The sequence below is a fragment of the Gymnoscopelus microlampas genome, assembly GCF_963454915.1.
Source record: "Gymnoscopelus microlampas genome assembly, chromosome: 7".
In the NCBI taxonomy this organism is placed as follows: Eukaryota; Metazoa; Chordata; class Actinopteri; order Myctophiformes; family Myctophidae; genus Gymnoscopelus; species Gymnoscopelus microlampas.
This window is the reverse complement of record NC_139944.1, coordinates 26,756,032-26,780,899: the sequence shown is the minus strand read 5'-3', so window position 1 is coordinate 26,780,899 and position 24,868 is coordinate 26,756,032. Positions and strand designations below refer to the sequence as shown.

The 24,868-nt window shown below is 41.4% G+C and overlaps 2 protein-coding genes across 3 annotated transcripts; both read left to right on the top strand.

The window, feature by feature from the left end:
- Positions 1 to 3,211: 3,211 nt before the first annotated feature.
- Positions 3,212 to 17,297, top strand: nfatc2b (nuclear factor of activated T cells 2b). Its single transcript, XM_084063644.1, has 10 exons — positions 3,212 to 3,587; positions 4,611 to 5,601; positions 6,736 to 6,913; positions 9,556 to 9,758; positions 10,007 to 10,179; positions 11,237 to 11,377; positions 12,848 to 12,903; positions 13,228 to 13,360; positions 14,893 to 15,564; positions 16,778 to 17,297. The coding sequence occupies exons 1-10, from the start codon at positions 3,479 to 3,481 to the stop codon at positions 16,828 to 16,830; spliced, it is 2,709 nt and encodes a 902-aa protein (XP_083919770.1). The 5' UTR covers positions 3,212 to 3,478; the 3' UTR covers positions 16,831 to 17,297.
- A 2,280-nt stretch (positions 17,298 to 19,577) lies between these two features.
- On the top strand, positions 19,578 to 24,811 carry manbal (mannosidase beta like). Of its 2 annotated transcripts, none has more exons than XM_084062444.1 (3): positions 19,578 to 19,707; positions 20,221 to 20,405; positions 24,397 to 24,811. In XM_084062444.1, the coding sequence occupies exons 2-3, from the start codon at positions 20,253 to 20,255 to the stop codon at positions 24,505 to 24,507; spliced, it is 264 nt and encodes an 87-aa protein (XP_083918570.1). In that variant the 5' UTR covers positions 19,578 to 19,707; positions 20,221 to 20,252; the 3' UTR covers positions 24,508 to 24,811. The 2 variants fall into 2 exon arrangements, with proteins under 2 accessions (XP_083918570.1, XP_083918569.1); XM_084062443.1 differs by having other exon boundaries at positions 24,394 to 24,811.
- Positions 24,812 to 24,868: the final 57 nt, after the last annotated feature.

The following is a 24,868-nucleotide window of genomic DNA, read 5'->3' as shown; positions in this document are numbered from 1 at the left end:
GCCAAGTGTCATTCACCTGAAATGTGTGTGGAGACGAACTCAAAACAAGTGTCATGTGTTGGTGTGTGTGGGTACAACGTTGTCAGAAGTGGGGGCTAGAGAGATCAGAGGGAAGTGTTGCAGGGAATGTTGATGGAGGAATATCACACGACAGAATCACTTATTAGGAAATAGAGGTTGACTTCAAAGTCTTTGCCTGCCGTGTGTTTTACTCTGGAAGGAGATCTGACAGTTCTTTATTGAATCAGGGAGGTCACACGGAGATGAAGACTCTCATTTACATGTGGGCCTGAATGAAATGTATCCAGTAAAATACACCTTGGAAATAAAATCAAGAATATAGATAGGCCTTCATAACAAATCATCACGGAAGAATGTGTCATAGCGCAAAAGATAAGAGCGTAAAAAGAAGATAAGGCAAAAATAAAAATAGAAAAATATAATATGAAATTATGAATTTAAATTGAGAAAATGTGATTAGAACATGAGATAGACCTTCCCTCAATTTAGCCCTTTTGGTGGACCAAAACTTGTGGACGATGCCTTTGTGAGGTTTATTGAGAAAGAAATGATGTCTGCCAAATAAAGGGAGTTTAAAAAACAATCTAACATTATCACAGTTTTAATTTATATTAAATCTTATTGTATTTTTATTTCATTTTAGGTTAAAGAGGGAGGGTCAGAGATGGATAAATAAATATATGGATAAATCCAATCCATCAGGAGAGACTAGAGTACCCATTTATCAGCTTACATTTTTGTGTCCCAGTTCCACTTTTGTCTGCTTATTTATTTGTGTATAATATAATATATCCTGTATATTACCTTTCAGTAATATATTTGTTATCAGTCCTCAGGCATTATTAAGGATCTGCAATTTCAAATCTGATGATGGGTTATTTGCAGATGATATTATCTGATGTCAGTACTATGATGTCATATTTGTTTCCTAAAAAATTTTATCCCACGATTTTGTAACCCTTTTTTCACCCGGTGCCAATATTGTAAGTGATCCTGAGAACCACACTCCCCCCACAGCCTAGGGAGCCCAGGGCCGAGCTCATGCCTCCTTCAATGCATGAGAGCCAACTTACCTTCTTGTCACCTGACAGGGGGGAGTTTCCCCGGTAGGACGTAGTGCGTGGAAGGAACACGTTATTCCAAAAAGTTCCTTTCCCCTCCATCAGGCGCCCTGGCTGTCATGGTGGAGGCGGTATAGCGACCAGGATTACAAGATGTTTTTGTGATGGTATTAACTATCCTAGGAGACACAGGGAGAACATGCAAACTCCACACAGAGTAGGCCCTTTCGCTAACCCCACCCTGGGTATGGGCGCTGATGACGCAGAGGAGAAGAAACGCCCCCAGCGCCCACAGCGTCCCCGGCAGGAATCTAACCCAGGACCTTCTAGCTGTGAGGCGACAGCGCTACCGACTGCGCCACCGTGCCCCCCACTATGATGTCATATTGAGGACATCAGGGATCTCCATATATGGGCAGGAGGCCAGCGTGCCTGCGTGCATCTTTAGAAATGTGTTTAGAAAAAATCGTCCTCATGGTGGCGCTCTAACAGGCTAATTTGAAAAATGTGTGGGGCAGAGGTTCTTCCTTAGCCTTCAGGGAGTGTGTGTGCAAAGTTTCACGCCGATCGGTCCAACCATGCTGGATATATAGCTGCTCACAGAAATCAGCCTGTTATAGCACCATCATGAGGCCAATTTGAAAAATGTACAGTGGCATTTCTTCGTTGGCCTTCATGATTTGAGGCAGTTCAAAACAGGCCACTCCTGCAAACTTGGAAGCCAATCTTAGCCAATCAGGATGGAATATGAAAAATTGGACAGATCCGTCTTGATCACATGGCTATAGAGATAATGTGTACTGATTTGCATGATGTTTGGACAAAATCTCTAGGAATAATATAAAGAATGTGTTTTGCAAAAATCGGCCTCCTGGTGGCGCTATAACAGGCCGAAGTGAAATATTTGAGGCAGAGGTTCTGCTCTGACATCCAGGGAGTGTGCGTGCACAGTTTCACGCCGATCGGTTCAAAGGTGACGATCCTAGCTGTCTCGCCCTAGCTCCGACGGAACCTCTCCCTCCGCTGTATAGCTCCGAGATGAGGTTCCTCGTTTCTCGGTGCCGTTATAGCAGGACATTGTCGCACATTTTCCACTTTACATGTTTCTTACCCCTTTCTGCACATCGTATCCAAAAAGTAAAGGTTTTCTGCCATGCTCTCAGATGTTTTAAGTTCTAGCACACAATAAAACCTATCCAACGAGTTGAAAAAAGTATTTAACTCGCCTCTGTCCTCATCCGGTTACATGTTTTTAAGACATTGAGCAAGAGTTGCGCCCGTAGAGATAACATTACTGATTCCCCTACTGGTCAAATGCTGAATTGCATCTTCTAATGCAAAATATTATTGAACCGGCTGGGGAGAGAGGCAAATTAAACACTTTTTTCAACTCGTTGGATGGCTTTTATTGTGCGCTAGAACTTAAAACATCTGAGAGCATGGCAGAAAACCTTTACTTTTTGGATACGATGTGCATAAAGGGGTAAAAAACATGTAAAGTGGAAAATGTGCGACAATGTCCTGCTAAAACGGCAGCGAGAAACGAGGAACCTCATCTCGGAGCTATAAAGTGGAGGGAGAGGTTCCGTAGGGACTCGCCTATGCCTTCGGCCTGGCGGAGACAATAAAATAGTAGAAGACTGCTACCTGGTGGCCAAAAAGGACTATCCTCTGTGTTCAGAATTGCACAAAATGTTGTGGCTGCTGGTCATCATACCATAAAAAAAATAAAACCATATCGACTAAACACAGTAAAAGAGCTAGAGCAATGCAATATATCTGACAGATATGTAGGCCAGCAGTGGTGGAAAATAACTAAGTAGGCCTACTCAAGTACTCAAGTACTGTACACGTTTGAGGATATATTTTTATGCTTTATACTTTTACTCAAGTACATGTTTGAACACAGACCTTCTACTTGTAATAGAGTATTTTTTATATTGTGGTATTGCTACTTTTACTTCTGAGTACTTCTTCCACGACTGTCTATGGGCTTGCCGCTCGATAGGCACCGTCGTACTATGGAATGTAGATCACGGTCCCAGACAGTCCCTGATGTGTCTGATTTGATGCATCCGCAGCAGTGCAACAGTGCATCCACCCACTGAGCGCATCTCATCAGTACACACAGGAAACACCCTTTGGTGATGTGTATGTCGCGGTCTCGCGGTGGCTACATGTTTGTGACGAGTTGCAAGTTGCGCCAATAATACCTATGTAGGCTATAATTATAGAGAAGACTTTGGACAACATTTTATAAGTTTGGCCTACTATATTGTTTAGGTTTCTATATCTTTAATTTAGCTGGAGAATTACTGAAATTGACCTCAATCCTCAACTATAAATAAATAAAAGCACATCTCACGGGGAAACCCGGCTATTTAGAGGAGGATAAAATGAGTTCTGGGACTTTGGGACTGGGTCCAGACATCAGTCAGGAGGAGTTGGACTTTTCTGACTTATTTTTGTACCCTGACAATGATTTTCCCGCCGATGATCCAAAAGGTGAGTATATAGGCTATTAAGCATTTACAGTTCTGCTTGCCTTAAATTGCTGTGATACACTAAGAGCAGTGGATAATCAGGTATAATCAGGTATTTCAATTATGTTGTAGATTTTAACCTTTATACATCATGTTATTTTTAAATTCGATATATTCACATTTTGTTATTTACAAATCATGTTCTATTCATATTTATATATATATATATATATATATATATATATATATATATATATATATGTTATACATAGAGCCTCATATAAGCCCTTTGGGCAAAAAAAAAAAAATCATAATTAAAAAATCAAATCAAATCAAAAAATCTAATCAGCTTTTTTTTTACATTTTATTTCAAGGACCCACAATTTTATCTCTGGCAGTGGTACCCGTAATCTTAAATGTGATTTGTTGATGTGGTCCGTTATGGTCTGTAATTTAGTGCAGATTTAGTCTAGCCTTCTGTCTGTAGGCTACTGATAGGCTATTTCAGAATCATGAGGAACTCTGATCAAAATAGTCATTTTGAACATTATTACATTTATGTGTACATTTTACTAACAGTGAATAACTGTCAGTCATTAGCTGGGACCCCATGGAACCCCCTCAAGGACCTCTGGGGGTCCCCAGACGTTGAGAACCACTGCACTAGAGGATTTTCTATACTATTTGTCATCAAGCATAGGCCTACATAAGTTATATTTAGACAGAAGAACAACTGTTAGGATATCCCTCCATGAGTGTGTACTTAACTGTCACGTACTGATGCTGCATGGGTGGCTAATCTCATTCATCATCATGAAGTGGGAAACGTCACACAGTTACCAGTTATTTTAGGAGCGTGTGTAACTTGTGTAAGCACTTAAATAAGGCTATTTTATGTTGTCTATTTTTTATAACATTGTTTACAGAGGAGCCTGACATTTCTTTCTATCTTTGGGAAACAAAGATAGGTCTACTGCAATTTGATGCAGTAACATTTATTATGAAGGATTGCATTTGTGAATGAACAAATCCTTTCTCTCATCAGATGACCCAACAGCTGACCCTCTCAATGCTAACCACCCCCCTTCACTGGTGGTGCACAGCCCCAGTGTTGACATCTCCGGCTGTGATCCTCCAACCGCCGGTCAGCCTTTCCCCTCTCATAGCCCTACAGATCACCTCTCTGGGGCTGGGTTAGGGTTCGACCCCCTGATGCAAGCCTCCAGACCGGGGACGATCCCAGCCCCCAGTCCCAGGATTGAAATTACTCCGTCCGGTGACTCTCTCAACTCACAGCCCCTGAGTTCCACGGCCCTGGGGGACTACAGGGAGCCATGCATGCAGCCATGCATGAGCCCTGCTAGTAGTAACTCCTCCACAGGCTGGCAGACAGAGACGTATTCCCCCCTGGCTTCTCCTTGTGTCTCCCCCAGTGGAGGTGCAAGCAGTGTGGGGTTGTCTGCCTTGGACCTCTGCCCAGTTCTACAAGGAATCCATACATCCTCTGTCCACTCCTCCCCAGGAGCGTCCCCTCGCACCAGCATCACAGAGGAGACCTTTCTACAGCCACAGCACCAGCGAGCCGCCTCCCCACATACCCACCAGCGATCTCGCTCAGCCTCGCCCCAGGGAAAGCGCACCTATGATCATTACTGTAGCCCCAGCCTGGGAGGCACCCCCGTCAAGCAACGCTCACGGAGCCCCAGCCCCATTCCCTCACCCCGCGACCACCGTCCCCACTATCAGGCCCAAGCAGAGACCCAGCTCCAAGCCTCTTCCCCCTGCATGGAGGAGCTGCTGGGTGGCCTCAGATCCAGCCTAGCCCAGACAGTAGTTCCTCAGGTAGTGCGATCCAGCGAGGACGGCTGTTTGTATGAGCAGGTCCAGAGACAGGACTGTGTGTATGAAGAGGTGCACGCTTGGCACCCTGAGCAGGACAGAGGAGACAGGTCTGGAGCTGAAGCCAAGCATGAGCCCCTCTACATTCTCCCAACTCTGTGGCCTCAACATCACCTAGCCCACCACGGAGCGTTCAGGTGTGTTGCAGGTCCTTTTTGTTGCTGATTAAGAATTTATTCCTTTCTAACTAGCAAAAAAAAGAAAGAAAAACGTGCGTTTGAATGGACACCTTTCTATTTTAAATTCCACAGACATCTTGTGTTGTGTTTACTAAAGACAGTTGCTTCCCCATTCAAACACACTTACCCGTTGGGCTACCTGAAAGAAAACTCCACCTGCCCAAACGTTTTATTTACTTGAGACAGGCAGTCGGGCAACCGTTAGTGTCAACCCCTGGACAGATAAATGCAACTGAAGGTTATAATGTTGTGGGTGTATTTCATTTATGTGTGTAAAGCTTAGCTGTACAGGGGCCTTCAGATCGAATTAAATCGTAGAGGACCCCTTCACCCATTTACAACCATATGTTATAAATGGTCCTCACTAATGATCATTATAAGACATTTCTGTCTACTCACTCTGCGTCTCATTGGTGGTTCAGAACCCTGCCTACCAATGACATCATTGGTTGGCACGTTTGGTCATTTCAAACAAGATTTCAAACTTTAGTATGCATTTTTATTAATGCAATTACAATGACTTCTACTTCAGCATGCTTACTTTCCAGGAAAAGAAAGGCTGCAGTTTCTATAAGCTTGGAATGCCCATTGATGATGTTATTGTTTGGTACTGTAGGCACGACAGCGCTTATCCTCTAAATTAAAGAGTAATGAGGAAATGAGGAGGAAATTGACTGGCATTTTATCAGTTACAGGCATGAGGAATTAAGCCAATATCCAAACGTGCGTTCCTCATTTATTTTGTATTCCAGGTCACCTTCTGAATAATTAACCCCTTGAACCCTGGCGTCCTATTCTGTGCATGTCATAATTGGTGAATATTCTGTGAAGATAGCAGCTCTTGAAGCTACGAAGAGATTTGTGAAAAAAGGAGGGGGCCAAATATAGACCCCCTGGGAGACCTCAGTGAACAATGTATATTGGGTTTAAGTGGTTAATTCAAGTAGATTTTTTTATTTTAGTTATATATGAACAAAATGTAACATTTTGAAACATATATCACAGTTACTAAAATGTGTCCTTTCCTCTCTCCCTACTCCACCTTCATCTCAATCCTTTCCTCCCTCATTCTCCCTCTTTCCCTGTACATAGCCCCGTACATAGCGCGGTGCCCCCTCTCCCAAATCTGGACTGGGCCTTGCCCAGTCAGTCTGGACAATATGAGCTGCAGCTTCAACAGCAGCCTAGATCTCACCACAGAGCTCACTATGAGACTGAGGGGAGCCGGGGAGCTGTCAAGACTCCCAATGGAGGACACCCAGAAGTTCAGGTATATTGTACACATTTTGTGTGTGTGTGTGTGTGTGTGTGTGTGTGTGTGTGTGTGTGTGTGTGTGTGTGTGTGTGTGTGTGTGTGTGTGTGTGTGTGTGTGTGTGTGTGTGTGTGCGTGCGCGCGCGCGCGCGTGCGCGCGCGTGCGTGTGTGCTTGCGTGTGTCGGTGAATGTTTAAGTACTAAACGTGCATATTTGTTTATGCATGTGTGCATGTGAATAGGCTAGAGTAAAGGGGAGTCAGCATGAGAGACAGAGGTGTGTGCGATGGTATTTCCTGTCTGTCTTTCTGCAAAGCCCAAAGCGATGCAAATGAATCAACCAGCTAATCCTAATCACTTCACCACACACCCACTGCGAGCACAACAGCACTAATTTCGTTCACTGCAGTGTTCACTGAATAGATTTTAATCATCCCACATAACACCAGCTACATTCTTTCTAAATATAGCTCTGTCAAATATACTGTAGTTTGCAATGTGTTTGAGCTTTATTAAGGCAGCCCGCCCTGGAACTGGGAGGTCATACCAAAGACTTTAAAAATGGGACCCAATGCCTCCCTGCTTCGCACTCAGCATCAAGGGGTGGATTGGGGGTAAGTCCCTTTGACATACTAGTCCAGGGCCAGGGAGTGTATTGTACACAAGCTGCCTCATGCTACAGAAACAAGAGATCTATGGGCCACATGGCCCGGTAACCATTGGTTCCCAATGTTAAGGCACTCTTAGCTCAGTGTAGTTCATACGCTGTTCCTGATACAGTTGCTGTTCCTGGTTACTGACATGGTATCAGTATGCAAATCAGCATGATATCATCCTACATGGGGTGTAACTGAATAACACAGAAAAAGGATGTATCTGAGTAAACTGTGACTTACAGTCTAGCCTATTCTGCTTATTGCAATGATGCAATCCAGCTATCTGATCCACATTGGTAACAGTCAAGTCACTCTGTATATCAATGAAGGTCAGTAACACTGAATGCATCACATTAATAAACAATACAAATATTAACAATGATAATAAACTCCTCACAAAAGCTTCGTCGATTATTTCTCCCGTTCAATAATAATTAAATAAACTTAGTGCAATCATGGAATGAGTAACAAAGCTAAATGTGTGGGTAGCGCCCTAAAAAGAATTGCCAAAACCCCCCAATATGCTTCTGTTGGTAATTGCTCTAGTTTTGAGCGTCCTGTCAGAACACACCTGCTGGTAGGTGTGTGTTGCAGAACATGGGTACTGCAACTTTGACATCTGTCTGTGGTACCGTTGTGCAAATCTTGCTTGTAAATCTCCAGAAGAAAGCCTATCATTCCTCAGTGAAGCAAGGGTGAGGAACTGGTCTTCTTGGGGTGTTGTCTCCCTGGGACGGCCACTTCGCGGTCTATCTGTGACTTCATCAGTCTCACGGAAATGGGTTATGGTACCAGGGCTGACACCAAATAATGCTGCCACTCTGCGTAACGGAACATCAGCTTCCGCTTGCTCTATTGCACAGGCCTTATCCTGAAGGGACAAATCTTTCCATGGGGGCAGTGTTGCTGCTTGGAGCATACACAAACTCAACAAAGTTGCAGAACCCATGCTCAGGTGCCATGCTCAGATTACCAACAGAAGTCTATTAGGGGATTTTGGCAAATTGTTTGGGGCGCTACCCACACGTTTAGCTGTGTTGCTCATTCCACGATTGCACGATCCTTACTAGTTATACCTCGTTGTAAAGGTGACTAATCAACAATAAAAATGTTATAAAATACAAAGTTAAGTTCTCAAACTTTTTGTGAGGAGTTTATTATGAGTACAGCAACAGTAATAGAGCAGTTGTTGAAAATCACAGGCCATATAAACATAGATTATCCCCCAGGCATTTGTCGTTGGCTAAGCTTATCCAACTGAAGGCAGGCATTACAGCCCAATCGAAGTGAGAGCTGAAATGGGTGTTGACCGAGATTAGAAACCGAGCTTAGAAAATAGCATTTGATCAACACTTTACGTTAACCCTTTGAGTCTCAATTTCTCTGTATGCAGGGCTCATGCATACAGTCACTATCTGATTACTGACGGTATGATATGGTATTATATGATATATGGCATGCCTCACCTTTGTTGGTACACAGCCATTGTGTGAACTGTCGAAGGTCACTATTCTGTATTCACTATTCACTCTGTGTTTTGGTTCATTTTCTCCTTTATAGACTGTGTCTTTTCAATTGTGAATGTTTGGTTGGCAGAGTTTGGTCCATGTTTGACATAGCAAGACCCTTATTAAACACATGAACCCTAGTGTCCCTATTCTGGGCATGTCCAAACTCATAATTGGCAAACATTCAGCAAAAATAGCAATTTACTTAGTGATCATTGTATTGATTACTTTTTAGATTAATCAAATAATCAATTAAGCACAACGGTGTCGTGAACAAATAGTGAAAATAGTAGATCCACAGATGCGACGTGTAGTAAGCTTGTGGATTGGCTATTTTCACTATTTCTGAAATTGTTGGAGACTTTTCGCTTATAATGTATGACTATGACATGCCCAACTCATTGTTTATCGATAATTGTTTATAATTGATTAAATCGATTAGTTCGATTAATGGTTGCACCCCTATTTCCTTGTGCTCTTGTCCCTCATCACCAGCTTCGTGGGTACCGTGGCACCACCCCGCTGGCTCTGCAGGTCTTCATCGGGACTGCTGATGAGAGGGTTCTTAAACCCCACGCCTTTTACCAGGTCCATCGCATCACGGGTAAGACCGTTACCACCCCCAGCACAGAGAGGATAGTTAACGGGACAAAGGTGCTGGAGATCCCCCTGGAGCCAAAGATCTACATGCGAGCAGTGTAAGGACAATGGAGAGATTCAGTAACATTCAGACCATTGGAATATCTACAAACATTCTATATGAATATCCACCTATATATTGGTACACCGTAAAATCTTCAGCGTTAATTTAGCTCTGTACAAATGGATACATTTTTACTGAGGTTTTAACTGTGCATGTGCATAAATATATTGGTGGATACCATCATGCTGTAGTAATTAAGACATTAGAGTTAAGCGTGACAGTAGTATGTTTTTCACTTGTCAGGATTGACTGTGCTGGCATCCTGAAGCTGAGGAATGCCGACATCGAACTGAGGAACGGCGAGACGGACATAGGGAGGAAGAACACCCGCGTGCGCATGGTGTTTCGTGTCCATATTCCAGAACCAGGGGGACAGATTATCTCACTTCAGGTGACATCTCATCCAATTGAGTGCTGTAAGTGTTTTACTTCCTGGTGAGGTGAACAGCCCTTCTTCTTAAAATGTCCGGTTTTAAAGTTTATCTGGTTGAACAGAACTCTGTCTATTGCGTGGGATTGTGTATGGACCACAATCGAAACAAGACTTTGCCTTTTTTTGTAATCATCCATTTGGCTTTTTTAACGTACCGGCTGTACTTTTAAACTGTCAAAAAAATATTCAATCAATCAAAAAAGACATGGGAATGAATGCACCAGCAGAATGCAGTAAGGCTGCATTGTCCTTCGGATGAAAAATTGCAGCCTGGTTCAGTTCGGACATCATAGTTGTCAATGTTGTGTTTTCAGAGTATTAAAGCAATGTTGAACTGCAGTAGAACAGTGTCTTGTAGCCTATCTGGGCATGATGAAAGTCCACATGTTGTCAATTATCTGTTGCTAATGTCTAACATGCTCTGTTATCAAATAACTGAAAGTAACGACTCCATTCATTCTCACTTAAGCAAAAGAAAGTTTAAAAATATTTTTGACACAAGGATTTTGTCAAAACCGTGTCCTGTTTTGTAATTTTCTTTTTTGTTGCCTATTTCACCTATTGCTGTGGTCATTGTCACTCACATTTCACCAATATCAGTGCCTTATCCATTGTTCCATCAAAGCCCATATACATGAATACTGTACATGAATACAGCTTTTTCACTTTGTCAAACTTACAGGACTTATGAAGTCTTGATTTCTTACTGTATATTGTCAGAATCTTCTTTGTTTTCATCTATTCAAGTGTGACCTCTGATGACCTGTTTAGTTATGTAATGTGAATGAATGGAATCGCTAGGCTACTTGCTCACAGAGCAAAGACGCAACAGATGATGATCGACAATATTTGGACTTACCGGTATATGATGCCAAGGCATATATAATGCCAAGGCATACAACCCAAGATTCTACCAACATTCAACATAACTTGAATTTGGTAGTTACTGTAAGTAATTGTGCTGAAATGTTTTTATTTCACATTAACTCATGTGAGTTAAAAGTTTAAAGTCCAGGGAATGTTTTACTGTTTCACCCCAGCCCAGCGCTCATCCCAAGAGCTCCCTGCTGTCGAGAGGCAGGACCTGGATCGTTGTTCTATACTTGGTGGGCAACAAATGGTCCTGACCGGACAGAATTTCACATCCGACTCCAAGGTCATATTCTGTGAGAAGACGCAAGGTAAGAAAAAGTCGATTTAAAATGGTAAAGTAAGAGTTCATAACGTTTTGTATAGTTGTGTGGTTGTCACAAAATCACAAGGCACACCTGGACTTGTCTCACGGTACACCGGCGTGCCACGGCACTGTGTTTGTGAACCACTGGGGTAGACAACCATGTGTGATATACCTACTTGTGGTATTTTCACATAGTTTGCATATTGCCGAGGCAACATCAAATATCAGAGACGCATGACTCCCACCCCCTGAAGCTATCCTGAATACCCATGATAGTACAGCTAATAATATAACTGTAAGATAATGATGACTTGTCATTTATTTCTACATGGACATTTCTAGGGGTGTAAAACTTGTAACAAATCAATTGAATCAATTATTAAAAATAATTATGTGAGCTTGTAGATGGGCTATATTTACGCTACTTTCATTGTACAATGAAGTATAAAATGATGCGGTTAATCACACTAATCGATTTAGGCTATTATAAAAAATCGATTCAAATTTATTTCGTGTCAATTCATTGACGTATACAAAAAATACAAATATATTAAAAAAACATGTTTGACTATATGATACATCAAAAAAGTAATTTATTGAATAATTGCTTAGAAAATAATAGATAATTGCAGCCCTACTTGAGAGTGCAAATAATAATAACTGTAAGATAAGGGTGACTTGTCATAAATCATTTCTACATGGAAATGTCACTCCTCTTTATGACTAAGTCTGCCCACACCCACAACTTTGCTTTGGTAACAGGATAGTTTGAGTTCTCTGTATACAGTATGTAAAAAGCCTCTCTTAGTCGCGCTCGATGCAGTGTTGTATGCAACAGGATGTGGTTAGACTGACTGATAAAGACTCACAGCTAGAGCAGAAGCTGTCCTCTTTTTGAGTGTGGGTTGCAAACAGGAGGCAAGAGTTTGGATAGGAATGAAACCTGACACCACGAATGAAAGTGAAAGCAGTTTTCCACTGCACTGCATCAACTTTTGCATATGAACAGTGTATTATAAACAACTGTGTTTTACCAGAATATCCCCTATCGTCACTGCCGCGGGCGGAAACCTTCTTTGTCCAAAACCATTACCGGAAATAAAAATATTAAAAACCTGTGTTCTAATGGATCTAATGTATTTATTATTTAGTCAGAAGCTGTTGGTAATCATTTTCATTGTTTCAACCCATAGACAGACTTAACCACTTTCAACCTGGTGTCCCTATTTTGGACATGTCACTAATACTTTTTTTAATTAAAAAGTAGCAGATCTGTAAGCTAACGACACGTTGATACGATGTGTAGTGAGCCAGTAGATAGGCTATGTTTGCTACTTATGCATGACAATGTCTTACGAACAAGTAAAAAATAGGGCATTCATGAAAAAAAACATAAAAAGCTGAATATGGAGATACAAGATTTCTGCCTGACAGTGACGATGTATGAAGCCTATATGCTGTATTCATTTTTCAGATGGACAGCAAATCTGGGAGGTAGAAGCTACAGTAGATCGAGACAAAAGCCAGTCTGTGAGTAAATATCTTGTCACCAGTATGAACACAGACATTACAGTGCTGGCATATTACACATATTACACAAGGAACGCAGTTTTTTAGTTACTTATTATTTAGTTAAATGCATATACATTTTAAGCATGTTGTTTCATACTGATAAAAAAAATTCTCGACTCACCCTGCTACATATTCAACGCAATATATACAGGTACATGCACACAAGAATGATAGAGGGTCCTATCAATATCCTGACACATAGAATGAACCAATTAACCAAAAGATAATCGATGGAATGATGCAGGTACTGTATCTTGATCCATTGTTTATACCACTGCCTAGAGCATGCTGTTTGTAGAGGTGCCTTCGTATCGAGACCCGGGCATTTACCACCCGGCCAAAGTCAACTTCTATGTGATCAATGGGAAGAAGAAGCGCAGTCAGCCTCAGCACTTCACTTACACACCTCTGATAGGTACTGTATGAGTCTATTCTTTCTTCTACTGCATTCCTTCTCAACCGGTCTGGATACCACTAGGGATACAAATGGACCCTTACGGGTCTGTAACTTGTGAGAGAGTACAAATGGAACCAACTGGACCCGTTACGGGTCTGTGGCGGGGCAATTATGGGTAATCATTGACCAAATGGACCCGTTACAGGTCCATTTTACAGGTCCCCTTTGTACCCGAAAGGGTACAAAGGTACCCTGGTGGTCCCTGGACCCCATGTTGAGAACCAGCGTTTTACTGTACACCAGCTCTCTGTTACTGTTGGTGTGGTCATGTTATTAGAGCAGTGGTTTTGCGCTGGACCACTAGCATACTTCAAACAATCCACAAGGACCACCCATGACACCACATGCAAGAAACTATATCTAAATTTATATATTTAATTTCAGACATTATATGGATATTTGTGATACATTTAACAAAGGGGATTTATTTGGTTGTTGAATTTTACATTTTAAAACATTTCCCCATAGACCATCCTATGATTATGCCTTGGACCACTAGTGGTCCGTGGTCCACTGTTTGACAAACAATGTATTAAGAGTGACTGTAGCTTACAAACCAGAGAGGAAGGTGCACATTGGTAAACAGTGGTAAACCAAAGCTGTATAGGCACAAACCAGCCGGTTATCGGGTGCAGCAACACTGTGGTTGTCTAGCTGGTGGGTGTGAATGTGTTGGAACTGTGCCCCTTACTTTGCTACTACTGTAGTCAGCTGCTTTGTTTTCCCTCAGTATACTACAGTGGCGTACCCACCATAGAGGCAGGGCAGGCGGCCGCCTGCCCAACTAAAATCTAGCCTCCCCTAGAAAATAAAGTAAAAGACTGAAAAACAGGCAGTGAAAAAAATCCAAAGAGAATAGTGGCCGTCGGACCTCCTCGTCGCAGCCAATCACTACCGTATCCATTCCGTAGAGCGACGTCGCCTATAGTGATGCAAATGTGTGTCTTTATATTTTCATGGGGTGCCAGGAGAGCCAGCTGGGGGTCTGGGCCATCACCTGTAGGCTACTCACCTCGCATAAAAGGGGCTCTGAGTCTGAGAGCAGCTTGAGCCATTAAACTACTGTAACAACATGAAGAGACCACTGCTTAATAATTGATTGATTTATTATACTTGCATATTGTTTTTGTTAACGTTTTGTAGTCAGTGTATTGTTGTTGTTAACTTGTTTCCCCCGAGATTTCCCCCCGAGATTTTTCCCCCCGAGAAATCTCGCCTGCCCTAAATGTACTTTCTGGGAACGCCACTGGTATACTACAAGGGTTAAAAGTACAGAAAATGGCAACACTTTTAATATGTACCAGACATTACCACTATGTGCATTAATTATCAAATAACTGCACTATCTTAATTTACAATCTGTTTCCCGTTCTACATGGGAAACAGATTGGAGGATGACAATATTAGAGCTGCATTGTTCAGTCATATTCATCTTCCAAACTCTCATCTCCACGTATTCTCTCTGGCGACTGTCTATTTTTCACTTTCAGCCATTAAAGCAGAGCCAGTTGATGACTACCAGTTTAGCCCATTTGGCTGCATAGGGCCCCAGTCCCACGACCCGTCACCCAGGACTTACTACCACCACCTGGACAGGGATAGCCACCCTCAAGTCATAAATGTTTCTCCAACACCAAACCATCTGGCAAGCCTAGACCCAGGGGCCCATGGCTTGGCACCGCAATTCCCAGAGGACCCGTCTGTCTACCACTCATCCAGAACCAGTGCTCTGTGCAACAGCCCAGTCTTCTACCACGCTGTGAACACCCATTACAACAACATAGGCAGTGCCCTTCTCAGTGGGTCCCCTTCTCAGAGGTTCAACGCAGGGCTGCAGCCATGCCACTACCCGTCCCTTGTCTCTCAGCTCTCCGCTACTTCCGTCCCCAGCTACGGTGTCAGTATTGGGGTGCCTGCTCCATTTGAGACCTACCCAGCACAGAGACACCAGGGTTACATGCAGACAGCTGGGCCTCTTGGAAAGTCACCGCCTTCAAGATACATAGTCCAAGATCAAGGTACAGGCAGCCTCCTTACCAGGGCCGACATAGGAAGCCAGCCGCTGACCCAGAAAGCTGTAGTTACTGACAGACATGGTGATCTGAATCCTGACAAGGTCATGGTCAAACAAGAGAACCTTAACCATGCCTATCTGGAGGATGGTGAGTAGATGAAATACACCATGTGATGATGTTGCTTCCTTTTTTTGTTACTAATTGTCTAATGTCACCATGGCGCCTAGTGTCTGCAAGCTCCTCTCAGGCAGTGTATCTCGACTGGCTTGTCACCAGGGGTCTGTTTAACCTCTTTACCATTTAACAGATCCATGACGTTCCTCCACCACAGTTGTGTGGGTCAGTGTTTTAAATGGTTGCCTGACAAAACCAACAGAATATTGAACTGTTATGCTGAGACCCTGCACTCTGCACCACGCTTAGCAAGGTCACTGAGGATAGAGTATTGATTGACGCAACTGAAAGAGGGATACTTTTTAAAACCACTGCAGTAGGGAGTTAGTGTTCCAGGTGTGTCAATATGAAAATACTGCATGCGCATCAGACCACACAAGTACAGTATATGGCTTCAAAATCCAAAATCCATCCAGGGTATTCTGTCATCGTTCTCAACTTGCCTGTCTCTCCTCACTGGGAGGGAGAGAATAATGCACAGAGGCCCTGTTCGCTGTGGAAGAAAGTTTCCATTTACACCTCTGCAATGTAGGCCAGGAAGAGGAAGCTTAACCAAATACATGCAGAAAGACAACAGCCCTGCCCCACAGTAAAACGCACGCCTACACCCCCTAACCGAAAGTCTACAACTGAATGTGTGCTAATTATAAATTCCATTTACCATCAGAAGCAAATGAACCAGAATGCTGTATTGTGTTCATACTTTCCCTGAGAGAGTACAGTATATGATTTATCATGAAATATGTTGGTGTGTTCCTTTTCTCTGACTAATCTCAAGTGTTGCTCTCTTGGGGCAGGCCTCTTTTGCTAAGTAGAAGTTTTGGCCTCAGGGAGACTAAGTTGGCTTAATACAGGTTATATGAGAGATGGTAACAATCATGCTTTGACAACCAATCATGCTTAGCCAACCTTTCATCGATCTATGCATCGATGAAATCGTGTTGATATGTCTATCAGCTCTCATGTCGAGGAGAGACATCTTGTGGTACTTTGAAGTTAATGCAACTGTGTGTGTGTGTGTGTGTGTGTGTGTGTGTGTGTGTGTGTGTGTGTGTGTGTGTGTGTGTGTGTGTGTGTGTGTGTGTGTGTGTGTGTGTGTGTGTGTGTGTGTGTGTGTGTGTGTGTGTGTGTGTGTGTGTGTGTGTGTGTGTGAGAAATGTGGTTAATCTCTCCCTTTGTGTTCCAGTGAATGACATCATAAGAAGAGACCTAAAGGTCTACAGCGGAGAACGGTCGTAGAGAACTGGAGTTGCCCTGAAGTCTGCAGTTTTTAACTGGTAGCCTGACCAGTAACAACAATCTCGGCATACCAAGAGATATTAATAAGAACACCACTGCTGTTTATAGATGTGGATAATGGAATGCAAGCCAGTGTGGAGATTTACAATAGGGATATAGGCTAACACAACACATTAATTTCAAACATTTTTCTAAAGTTACATTATCATGTCTGTGTGATTTGTAAAACAGGTGATACACTTGACTGGGCAGTTTGCTTTGGCACTGTGGATGGTTAACAGCACTTATGCTGACCATGATAGCTGCCAAAATGATGTATCAGCACCAATGCAGATTGCATGCAGCGCGTGCCTTATCTTTTGAGCCCATTTTACATTACAACCTGTATTTCATTTTTCCTGTTCACTCATATCGTTTGCAGTTTGTAAGAACATGTCTAATATATTAATAAAAAAATATCACCTTCATACATCAGTGTCTTTGTGATGAGGAGGAAACCAGGTGATTTTTAATCAATGTCCAGAAACAACCGCTTGGGGGCGACGTTTTCAAAGTAACCACCACACAGATACGCTGCAGGCCGCATTGGCACGTCAATGCCGCCCCCACATTAAGCAGGGCAACTTAACTCCACTGCGAGAAATATGCTTCAGCTTCAATACCTGAGAATAGAACCTTTTTTTTCTGATTTATAATCAGTGGTGGAAAAAGTATTCACATGTTTTACGTAAGTATAAATACATACTGCAATGTAGAAATACTAGAAAAATAAGTAAAAGTCTGGTATTCAAAATGTACATGAGTAAAAGTACAAAAGTATTCGAATCAAAATGTACTTAAAGTACCAAAAGTAGAAAGTACTCATTGTGAAGAATGTCCCATTTCACAAATTCAAAATGTATATAAATCTTTTGAAAATAGCAGATCTACAAGACAAGCTCACACACAAGTTGTGAGGTTGTAGGCTATTTTCAAATGGCCGAAATATATATATAGGGCTGAAGTGGTTAATGCATGTTTTGCAAAATCTACAAAGTAACTATTAAATTAAAGCTGTCAAATAATTGTAGTCATAAAAGTAGGAAGTGGAAGTGAAAGTGGAAGTATAAAGACAAGTATTGAAAATTGGAAATACTCCAGTAAAGTAAAGGTACCTCAAAATTGTACTTAATTACAGTACTTGAGTAAATGTACTTAGTTACTTTCCACCACTGTTTAAAATCACTAGACCATACCCGGTCGACGCATCCGTGGGGGGATATGCGCACATGATCTGGCAACCCGGGAGGCGACATTGTTTGACACATAAACGCTAATAAGAAGCTGAGATTTGATGAAATTGAAAAACAGGCTTCACAGTTAAGTTCAGATGGTAATGGTCAATGGCTGTGTGCAAAATCAGAGCCATTGGTCCAGCCACTGAGGAGAACCGGGTAGCTTCACTCACGCACCACTACAGAGGTTACTAGAATTATAGTAGGATAGTAGGATTATAGTAGGATTATATAGTAGGATTATAGTAGGATAGTAGGATTATAGTAGGATAGTAGGATTATAGTAGGATAGTAGGATAGTAGGATTATAGTAGGATTAGTGTTATCTACGCAAGATCAAGTGTTTTGGTATGAAACCCCACATTTAGTATCCTGGCTGTATCATATCATAATTAGCCTACATATCTGACATTTGTAACACACCAAACTGATAGAAAATTGTTTGAGATCTCACTCAGCAGTTATTTTGTGGGGAGATATCCTGCTACCATAGACATACGTCGGGCATAGGCTACACTAAGCAATTAAGGGTTCCCAAACTTTTCAGGCTGCGACCCCCCAAAATGATCATGATTAGAACTGGGGAGTGGGGACCCGGACCCCCAACCCTGATAAGCACCTGGAATGTAGGAGTTGAGGCATTACATTTTGTTTGAGCTCGCCTCAAATATTTTCACAGTATTTGCATCTTTCTTATATAATATTTGACAATTTGGCCAATTTGGCCCTTAAATCGTCACTTTAGAAATGTACTCATACTGTATTTTGGTTTGTTTACTGTTGGGTGAGAAAACAATGTTGCACATTAAGCTAAATAATTTGGGGACCACCCTAGCCCCGCCCGGGGTTTGGGAACCATGGGCTACGGCAGGACAGGAGGCACGGCTTGCCCTTCACAATATGGCGGTGACGATATGACGCATCGCCTCAACTGACAGCAGCAGCCAATGCTCGCAGATGAGTGAGGCTGGGACCGAGGTTACAGCCAATGCGGTCTCTACGACGCACCATCAGTGTTGCCATGTCGGCTTATTATAAGCGACTTGTTTTTCTGTAAAGTAGCTTGTTGCGGGTTGCGTTTTTTTGGGCTCGTTTCTAAAGTGCAGTTGCTTATTTGCACTCGTTTCCTAATGTTGTTTAACCCAGTGTTTCTCAAACATTTTCATGTCAAGGAACAAATTCATATATATTTGTCTGTGGACCCCCATCTGAAAATATGTTATACCAGGGCCCAGGGACCCCCATGCAAGATTTGTATCGTTAAAATGTTTCAATAATTATTCTAAAATTCTTCAAGATTTATTTGAAAATGTTGTGAGCTTGTAGATTGGCTATTTTTAAATAGCCAATGTTTTAAGGGCGAAGGGCTCGCTTATTTTGGGCTTGTTTTCCTAGGCATGTTTGCTTATTCCTCTCGCAAAACTTGGCAACACTGACGACCATCCTACCGGATCACACACTGACCTCATTTCCGACTCCATGGATATTTTCCCACTTCCCACAGATCCATGTTTTTCCTTGTTGTTTTTCATTGTATATTTGGTCTAATTTGATATATACTCAGTGTAGCTACAAAGAAAAAGGGAAGCAAACACCGTCAGGGGTAAGTGTAGTTTTCACACGTTACCTAACTATTATACTCTCTCTATGGGAGATGAATACAAACATAACGGCAACATTGTGGGTGAGCTACATGTATCTACTGTACAGTGAGTTGATACATTGAAGCTAGAGCTACATTCCTATATTGAAGTGTGCGTGGCAGTAAACACAGTACACATTGAACTGCACACAATAATGATTACCCCTTCCTAATCTTTTATCTTTATTTTAAATTATTCTGTTTAGCTACACAGTTACTTCATTCTCTGATGTTTAACTTGTACTAATGTTTCTTGTCTGATAATTTAGTTGATTATTTTGGCTTGTCTCTCTTTATTGTCTAGCTTTGATGCTGTTACAGTTTGTGTTGCAATTAATTTGTTTTGGTTTAAAAAATGTTTTTATAACTAATGCAATGTCACTATTGTTCATGTATGTGGTGCTATTCATAATATTGCAACACAACTCACAATAAGAAAAGCAATTTACCTTTTGTTCAAATATGCATCATCAGTCTCGGAAGGTCAGCAACAGAGCAGAAGCACCATGTCTGCAGAACTAGACCTGTCCCCTCCAGAGGTCCCTGAACCCACCTTCATAGAGAGCCTCCTGCGCTATGGACTCTTCCTGGGAGCCATCTTCCAGCTGATCTGCATCCTGGCTATTCTCATACCAACCTCCTCCAAGGGACATGAACAGGTAGACAGCCAGAGAATAAGTGTGTGTGTGTGTGTGTGTGTGTGTGTGTGTGTGTGTGTGTGTGTGTGTGTGTGTGTGTGTGTGTGTGTGTGTGTGTGTGTGGTATAACTCGACCATAGATTGATGGATGATAGATAGATGGATGGATATATATATATATATATATATATATATATATATATATATATATATATATATATATATATATATATATATATATATATGTATATATATATATATATATATGTATATATATATATATATATGTATATATATATATATATATATGTATATTTATATATATATATATATATATATATATATATATATATATACATTAGATAGGTAGATAGCGCACAGGTTAAAACAACTAAAAGAGGACAGATATAAAGATGTCATATACTAACATAAAAAGCATAGACCCATCTGTACCCAAAACTAGTAGTACCCAAGTCCAGTTCAAAAGCCTACAGTAACTGCACAAGCTGGTCGTGCACATATAACTAAAAACTAGTAGTCCAGTTCATGAGCCTAGCAGCTGGTCGTGGTGTTTAAGAGCCTAATTACTGTTTGGACAAAAAATATATAAATATATATGTTTTAGCCCCTTTTTCTCCACAATTTTGACGTTACGTCAATTATTTCCTCCCCACACACATTTCTGTGTGTTGTCACTGCTGTTGTATCCTACTGACTCACCTGCCAGTGAGTAGGACCCTGAGCCCCCACTGGGAGGATGTAGAGCCTCCGTACTACTCGTGCCACCAGTTGCCGCCCCAGCCCATAGGAATAGAGACACACGGGAACTACAAATGTATTTCACGCCCACAATTGAGACAGTGCACCCACGCGAGGTCCGTTAGAACGATGTACTGCAGCTGTCACTGCGATTCCTATGAGAGGAATATGAGAGTTAGCCTACTTTTAAAATGAGCCTACATGAACTGGAGACGATATAGAGTCAGTTGAATAAAAGTATGTTTCCAAATGTGTCTTTATCAACTTATCTTCTTGTTTTCTTAACACATCGGGTGCCAAACACGGTCTGAACTGTGTTTTCACAGAGTAGTGCTTCGGTGCCGAACACGGTCTGAACCGTGTTTTCAGTCTTTTTGTTTTCTTTTTCCACACGGGAGGGGCTGGAGCAGCTCTGGAATCACCCACGGTGATTCTGAGAAGGAAGGGCCTTATAGATCACTGTGCCAAAAACATGGCTCCCCATCCGCTTCCTTTCTATCTCCTTCTCTAAAACCCCTATAAACCCGAAACTTTTTACGTTGGGGAAAACGAGTCATTTTGTGTGCGCAATCGCTGCGCCATTGTGACCCGCTTGAAAGATGTTATCGTTCCAGGCGTTAGCCAGGACCATCGTGCAAAATGCACGCATGCTTTGTTTCACATGGATTGCTCGTCCTGGAGTCTACAGCTTAAACAGCGCTGCGCAGCTCAACGGTGAGATTTCTGGCACCGAACGTTATTATAAAATTCTGGCACCGAATGTGTTAATAGTGGATGTTTTTCACATTTAATTTGCCACTTTATTGGGTTACCCTTACCCATAATGTTAACACAGCAGAGGGGAGACGACAGACAGACAAGTAGTTGGATTTCAGGGACATCACTGTCTTTACGAGCGCCGACTTTGAATTCTCGTCCCAATCCCGACTGACTTTGTTCTGTATATTTTGAATCAGCTATTTCCGCTATTTCTTTTTTTGGGGAAATATAACATGTGTCAGTAATTTCTTTATTCATATATCTGCCCTGTGAAATTAAAATTGTATTTCACATGTTCCAATGTTCAATGCCAAAATCACAATTAAATCGTTAATCGCAATTATTGGTATGACAGTTAATCAACTTAAATTTGTAATCGTGACAGCCCTACATACGCTGAGTTTACGAAGTCGGTCAGACGTTTCTCGAGATACATGAAGGACAGATACATTCGCATGCATTAATGCATAGATTTCGCACATTTATAGTAGGATATATAGTGAATATGACGGATTTCCTTTAGAGTCAAATTAGCTCAGTGACTTCCACATGCTATAAACGGTTAACATTCTCTGTTCATTAAAACCGATTAGGTTGGCATCAATCAGCACCCAGTCAATAACAATACTAGTTTGAAAGAACAGTAGTAATTGCTAGAAAAATGCTTGCATCAATATCTGGCTGTGTATATACAATCACATCCTATCTAAAACTGCTAGCTAGAACAACCAGGAAGCCAGTGCAACCGAGAATGTTTTTATTTTATTTATTTGTAAGGGAGATGGGTAGATAGTATTGTCACAGAGAGGGAAACTGTGTACACAGTAAAAATCCAAACTGTTCATTTATCTCTGAGTGCATAATTTGGAATCTGCCAATGCTTTTTCAATGAGAATCGCGTGGTTTGGTACATGCCATACCATACTGGCCGCGCACAACCTGAGTTTAACAAAGTAAAAAACTGTCTGCTGCGCACAACCTGAGTTTAACAAAGTAAAAAACGAATAAAACCCAAATTAGTTTATTATTTTTTATTTAAGATTAAAAATTAGCATTTTAATAAACCAATGAATGTACCCAAAATGCACTGTAATTTAAATAATTGCAATAAATGTCCATGCTCCGTCATTTTGTAGTATTCCGTGGGAAGAGAGGATGGAGGTAGAGTTGAGAGCAGAAGAAAAAAGAGAAAGAAACACAGAATTGTAGGTTAAATAAACAAAAAAAGATATACGTTCATATATACAGCTAGCGTACTGTATGTGATAGCAGATATGTACATGATGTTTGAAACATTGGCATATGTAATTGTGTACATGTTCTTTTAGAACATTAGCATCATAGGTGTGTGTACATAACATGCCACCATGAGGCAGCGTTTAACCACTTAAACCAGGAGTGGGCAGCATTTATTTCCAGGGGGCCATACTGACTTCGATAAAGTGAGTGAAGGGCCAAACGTAGTAGTTGAATTGAAACTTGAAACACATAGTGCTGAATTATGTTAAAACTGCATGAATTTGGTAGACATGCCAGACTACTTTACAATAAGGTCCTTGCTTTCAAGATGTTGTACAGCTGTCCTGTACTGTATCACTCTGGCATTACAATAAAAAGATTACTTACATAAAACAATCCACGTTAATGCTGTAACTTTTAAATGAGCCTATACATTTATACAGGATCTTATCTGATATGCACCACTCCATAGGTCACTGATACAACACATTACATTATGTTATAAGCATGGACTCAAGGTTGACTGTTTCACTGGTACATTATAAACATAAAACATTTGAGTAGGCCACATACGGATGGAGAAATGCAGGCATAGTACTCAAATGGAAAATATTAATTACTATTAATTGGAGTTTAGTTACATTAATTTGTCTCAAAACAATTAACTTGGCAGCCTTTTAGAATGTAGATTTAGGGGGGGGTGTCATTTTGTTTTTCTTTGAGGACTTGGCGGGCCGGATTGAGATGGTCAAAGGTCCGGGTCCGGCCCCCGGGCGGTATGTTGCCCATGTGTGACTTAACCCATTGAGACCTGTTGCTACCTATACGTTGTTATACCTTTCAATCCGGGAGCCACCTCTGTGTCTCATTTGTTGTTGCTATACATATAGTAACTACATTTTTTTTTTTTGAGAGAATTTGAACGTTTTCAGAAAACTATGGTTAGGTTTTAGAAGCCGTTTTTAGAATCGGCCTCCCAACATACTTTGTTAATTGGGGTACCCCAGGGGTCCGTACTTGGTTCCCTACTTTTTTTTCCTCGACACACCAAACCTCTAAGCCAAAAATAGCCGATCTACTCGCTGTACAAGCTCTGCTATTTTCGGCGAATGTTGAACTATTTTTGCCAAAAGTTTGCCTATAATGACATGCTCAGAATAGGAATGCTAGGTTTCAAGTTTCCGTATCAAATGTGTTACATGTTTGCATGTACGTGTAGGAGGTCTAAAGCTTAATGTGTATTTGTCCACAGGAGGAGACAACAGAGGCCACTGACGGGAAGACTGCTGAACAGATGAAGAAATCTAAAGGACCCGTTCCTCAGATTCGCCAGAAACTAAAGAAAGAGAGCAAAAAGAAGCGGTAGATGCGCGTGTGTGCGTGCGTGTGTGTGTGTGTGTGTGTGTGTGTGTGTGTGTGTGTGTGTGTGTCTGACTCAGTACATTAAACATTTGTGTTAAAATCAGTACATCAGTACTGTATTGCATTGGTCTGGTCATAATGTTATACAAGGCTGTTGAGATTTTGAGCAAAATGTCATGAATCTTTGAGTTGTGGAATGATTGTCTTTTTTAATATGTTGAACAAATTGGCTATTTCCCCTTCTTCCATATGACGCAACATTTTTTAAATTTCATCTGCAAACTGACCAATAAATATCCAAACATTTATGGCTGTTTCATTTTATTTCCTGTGTTGAGCATAAAATGGGATGAGTCAGAATTAGA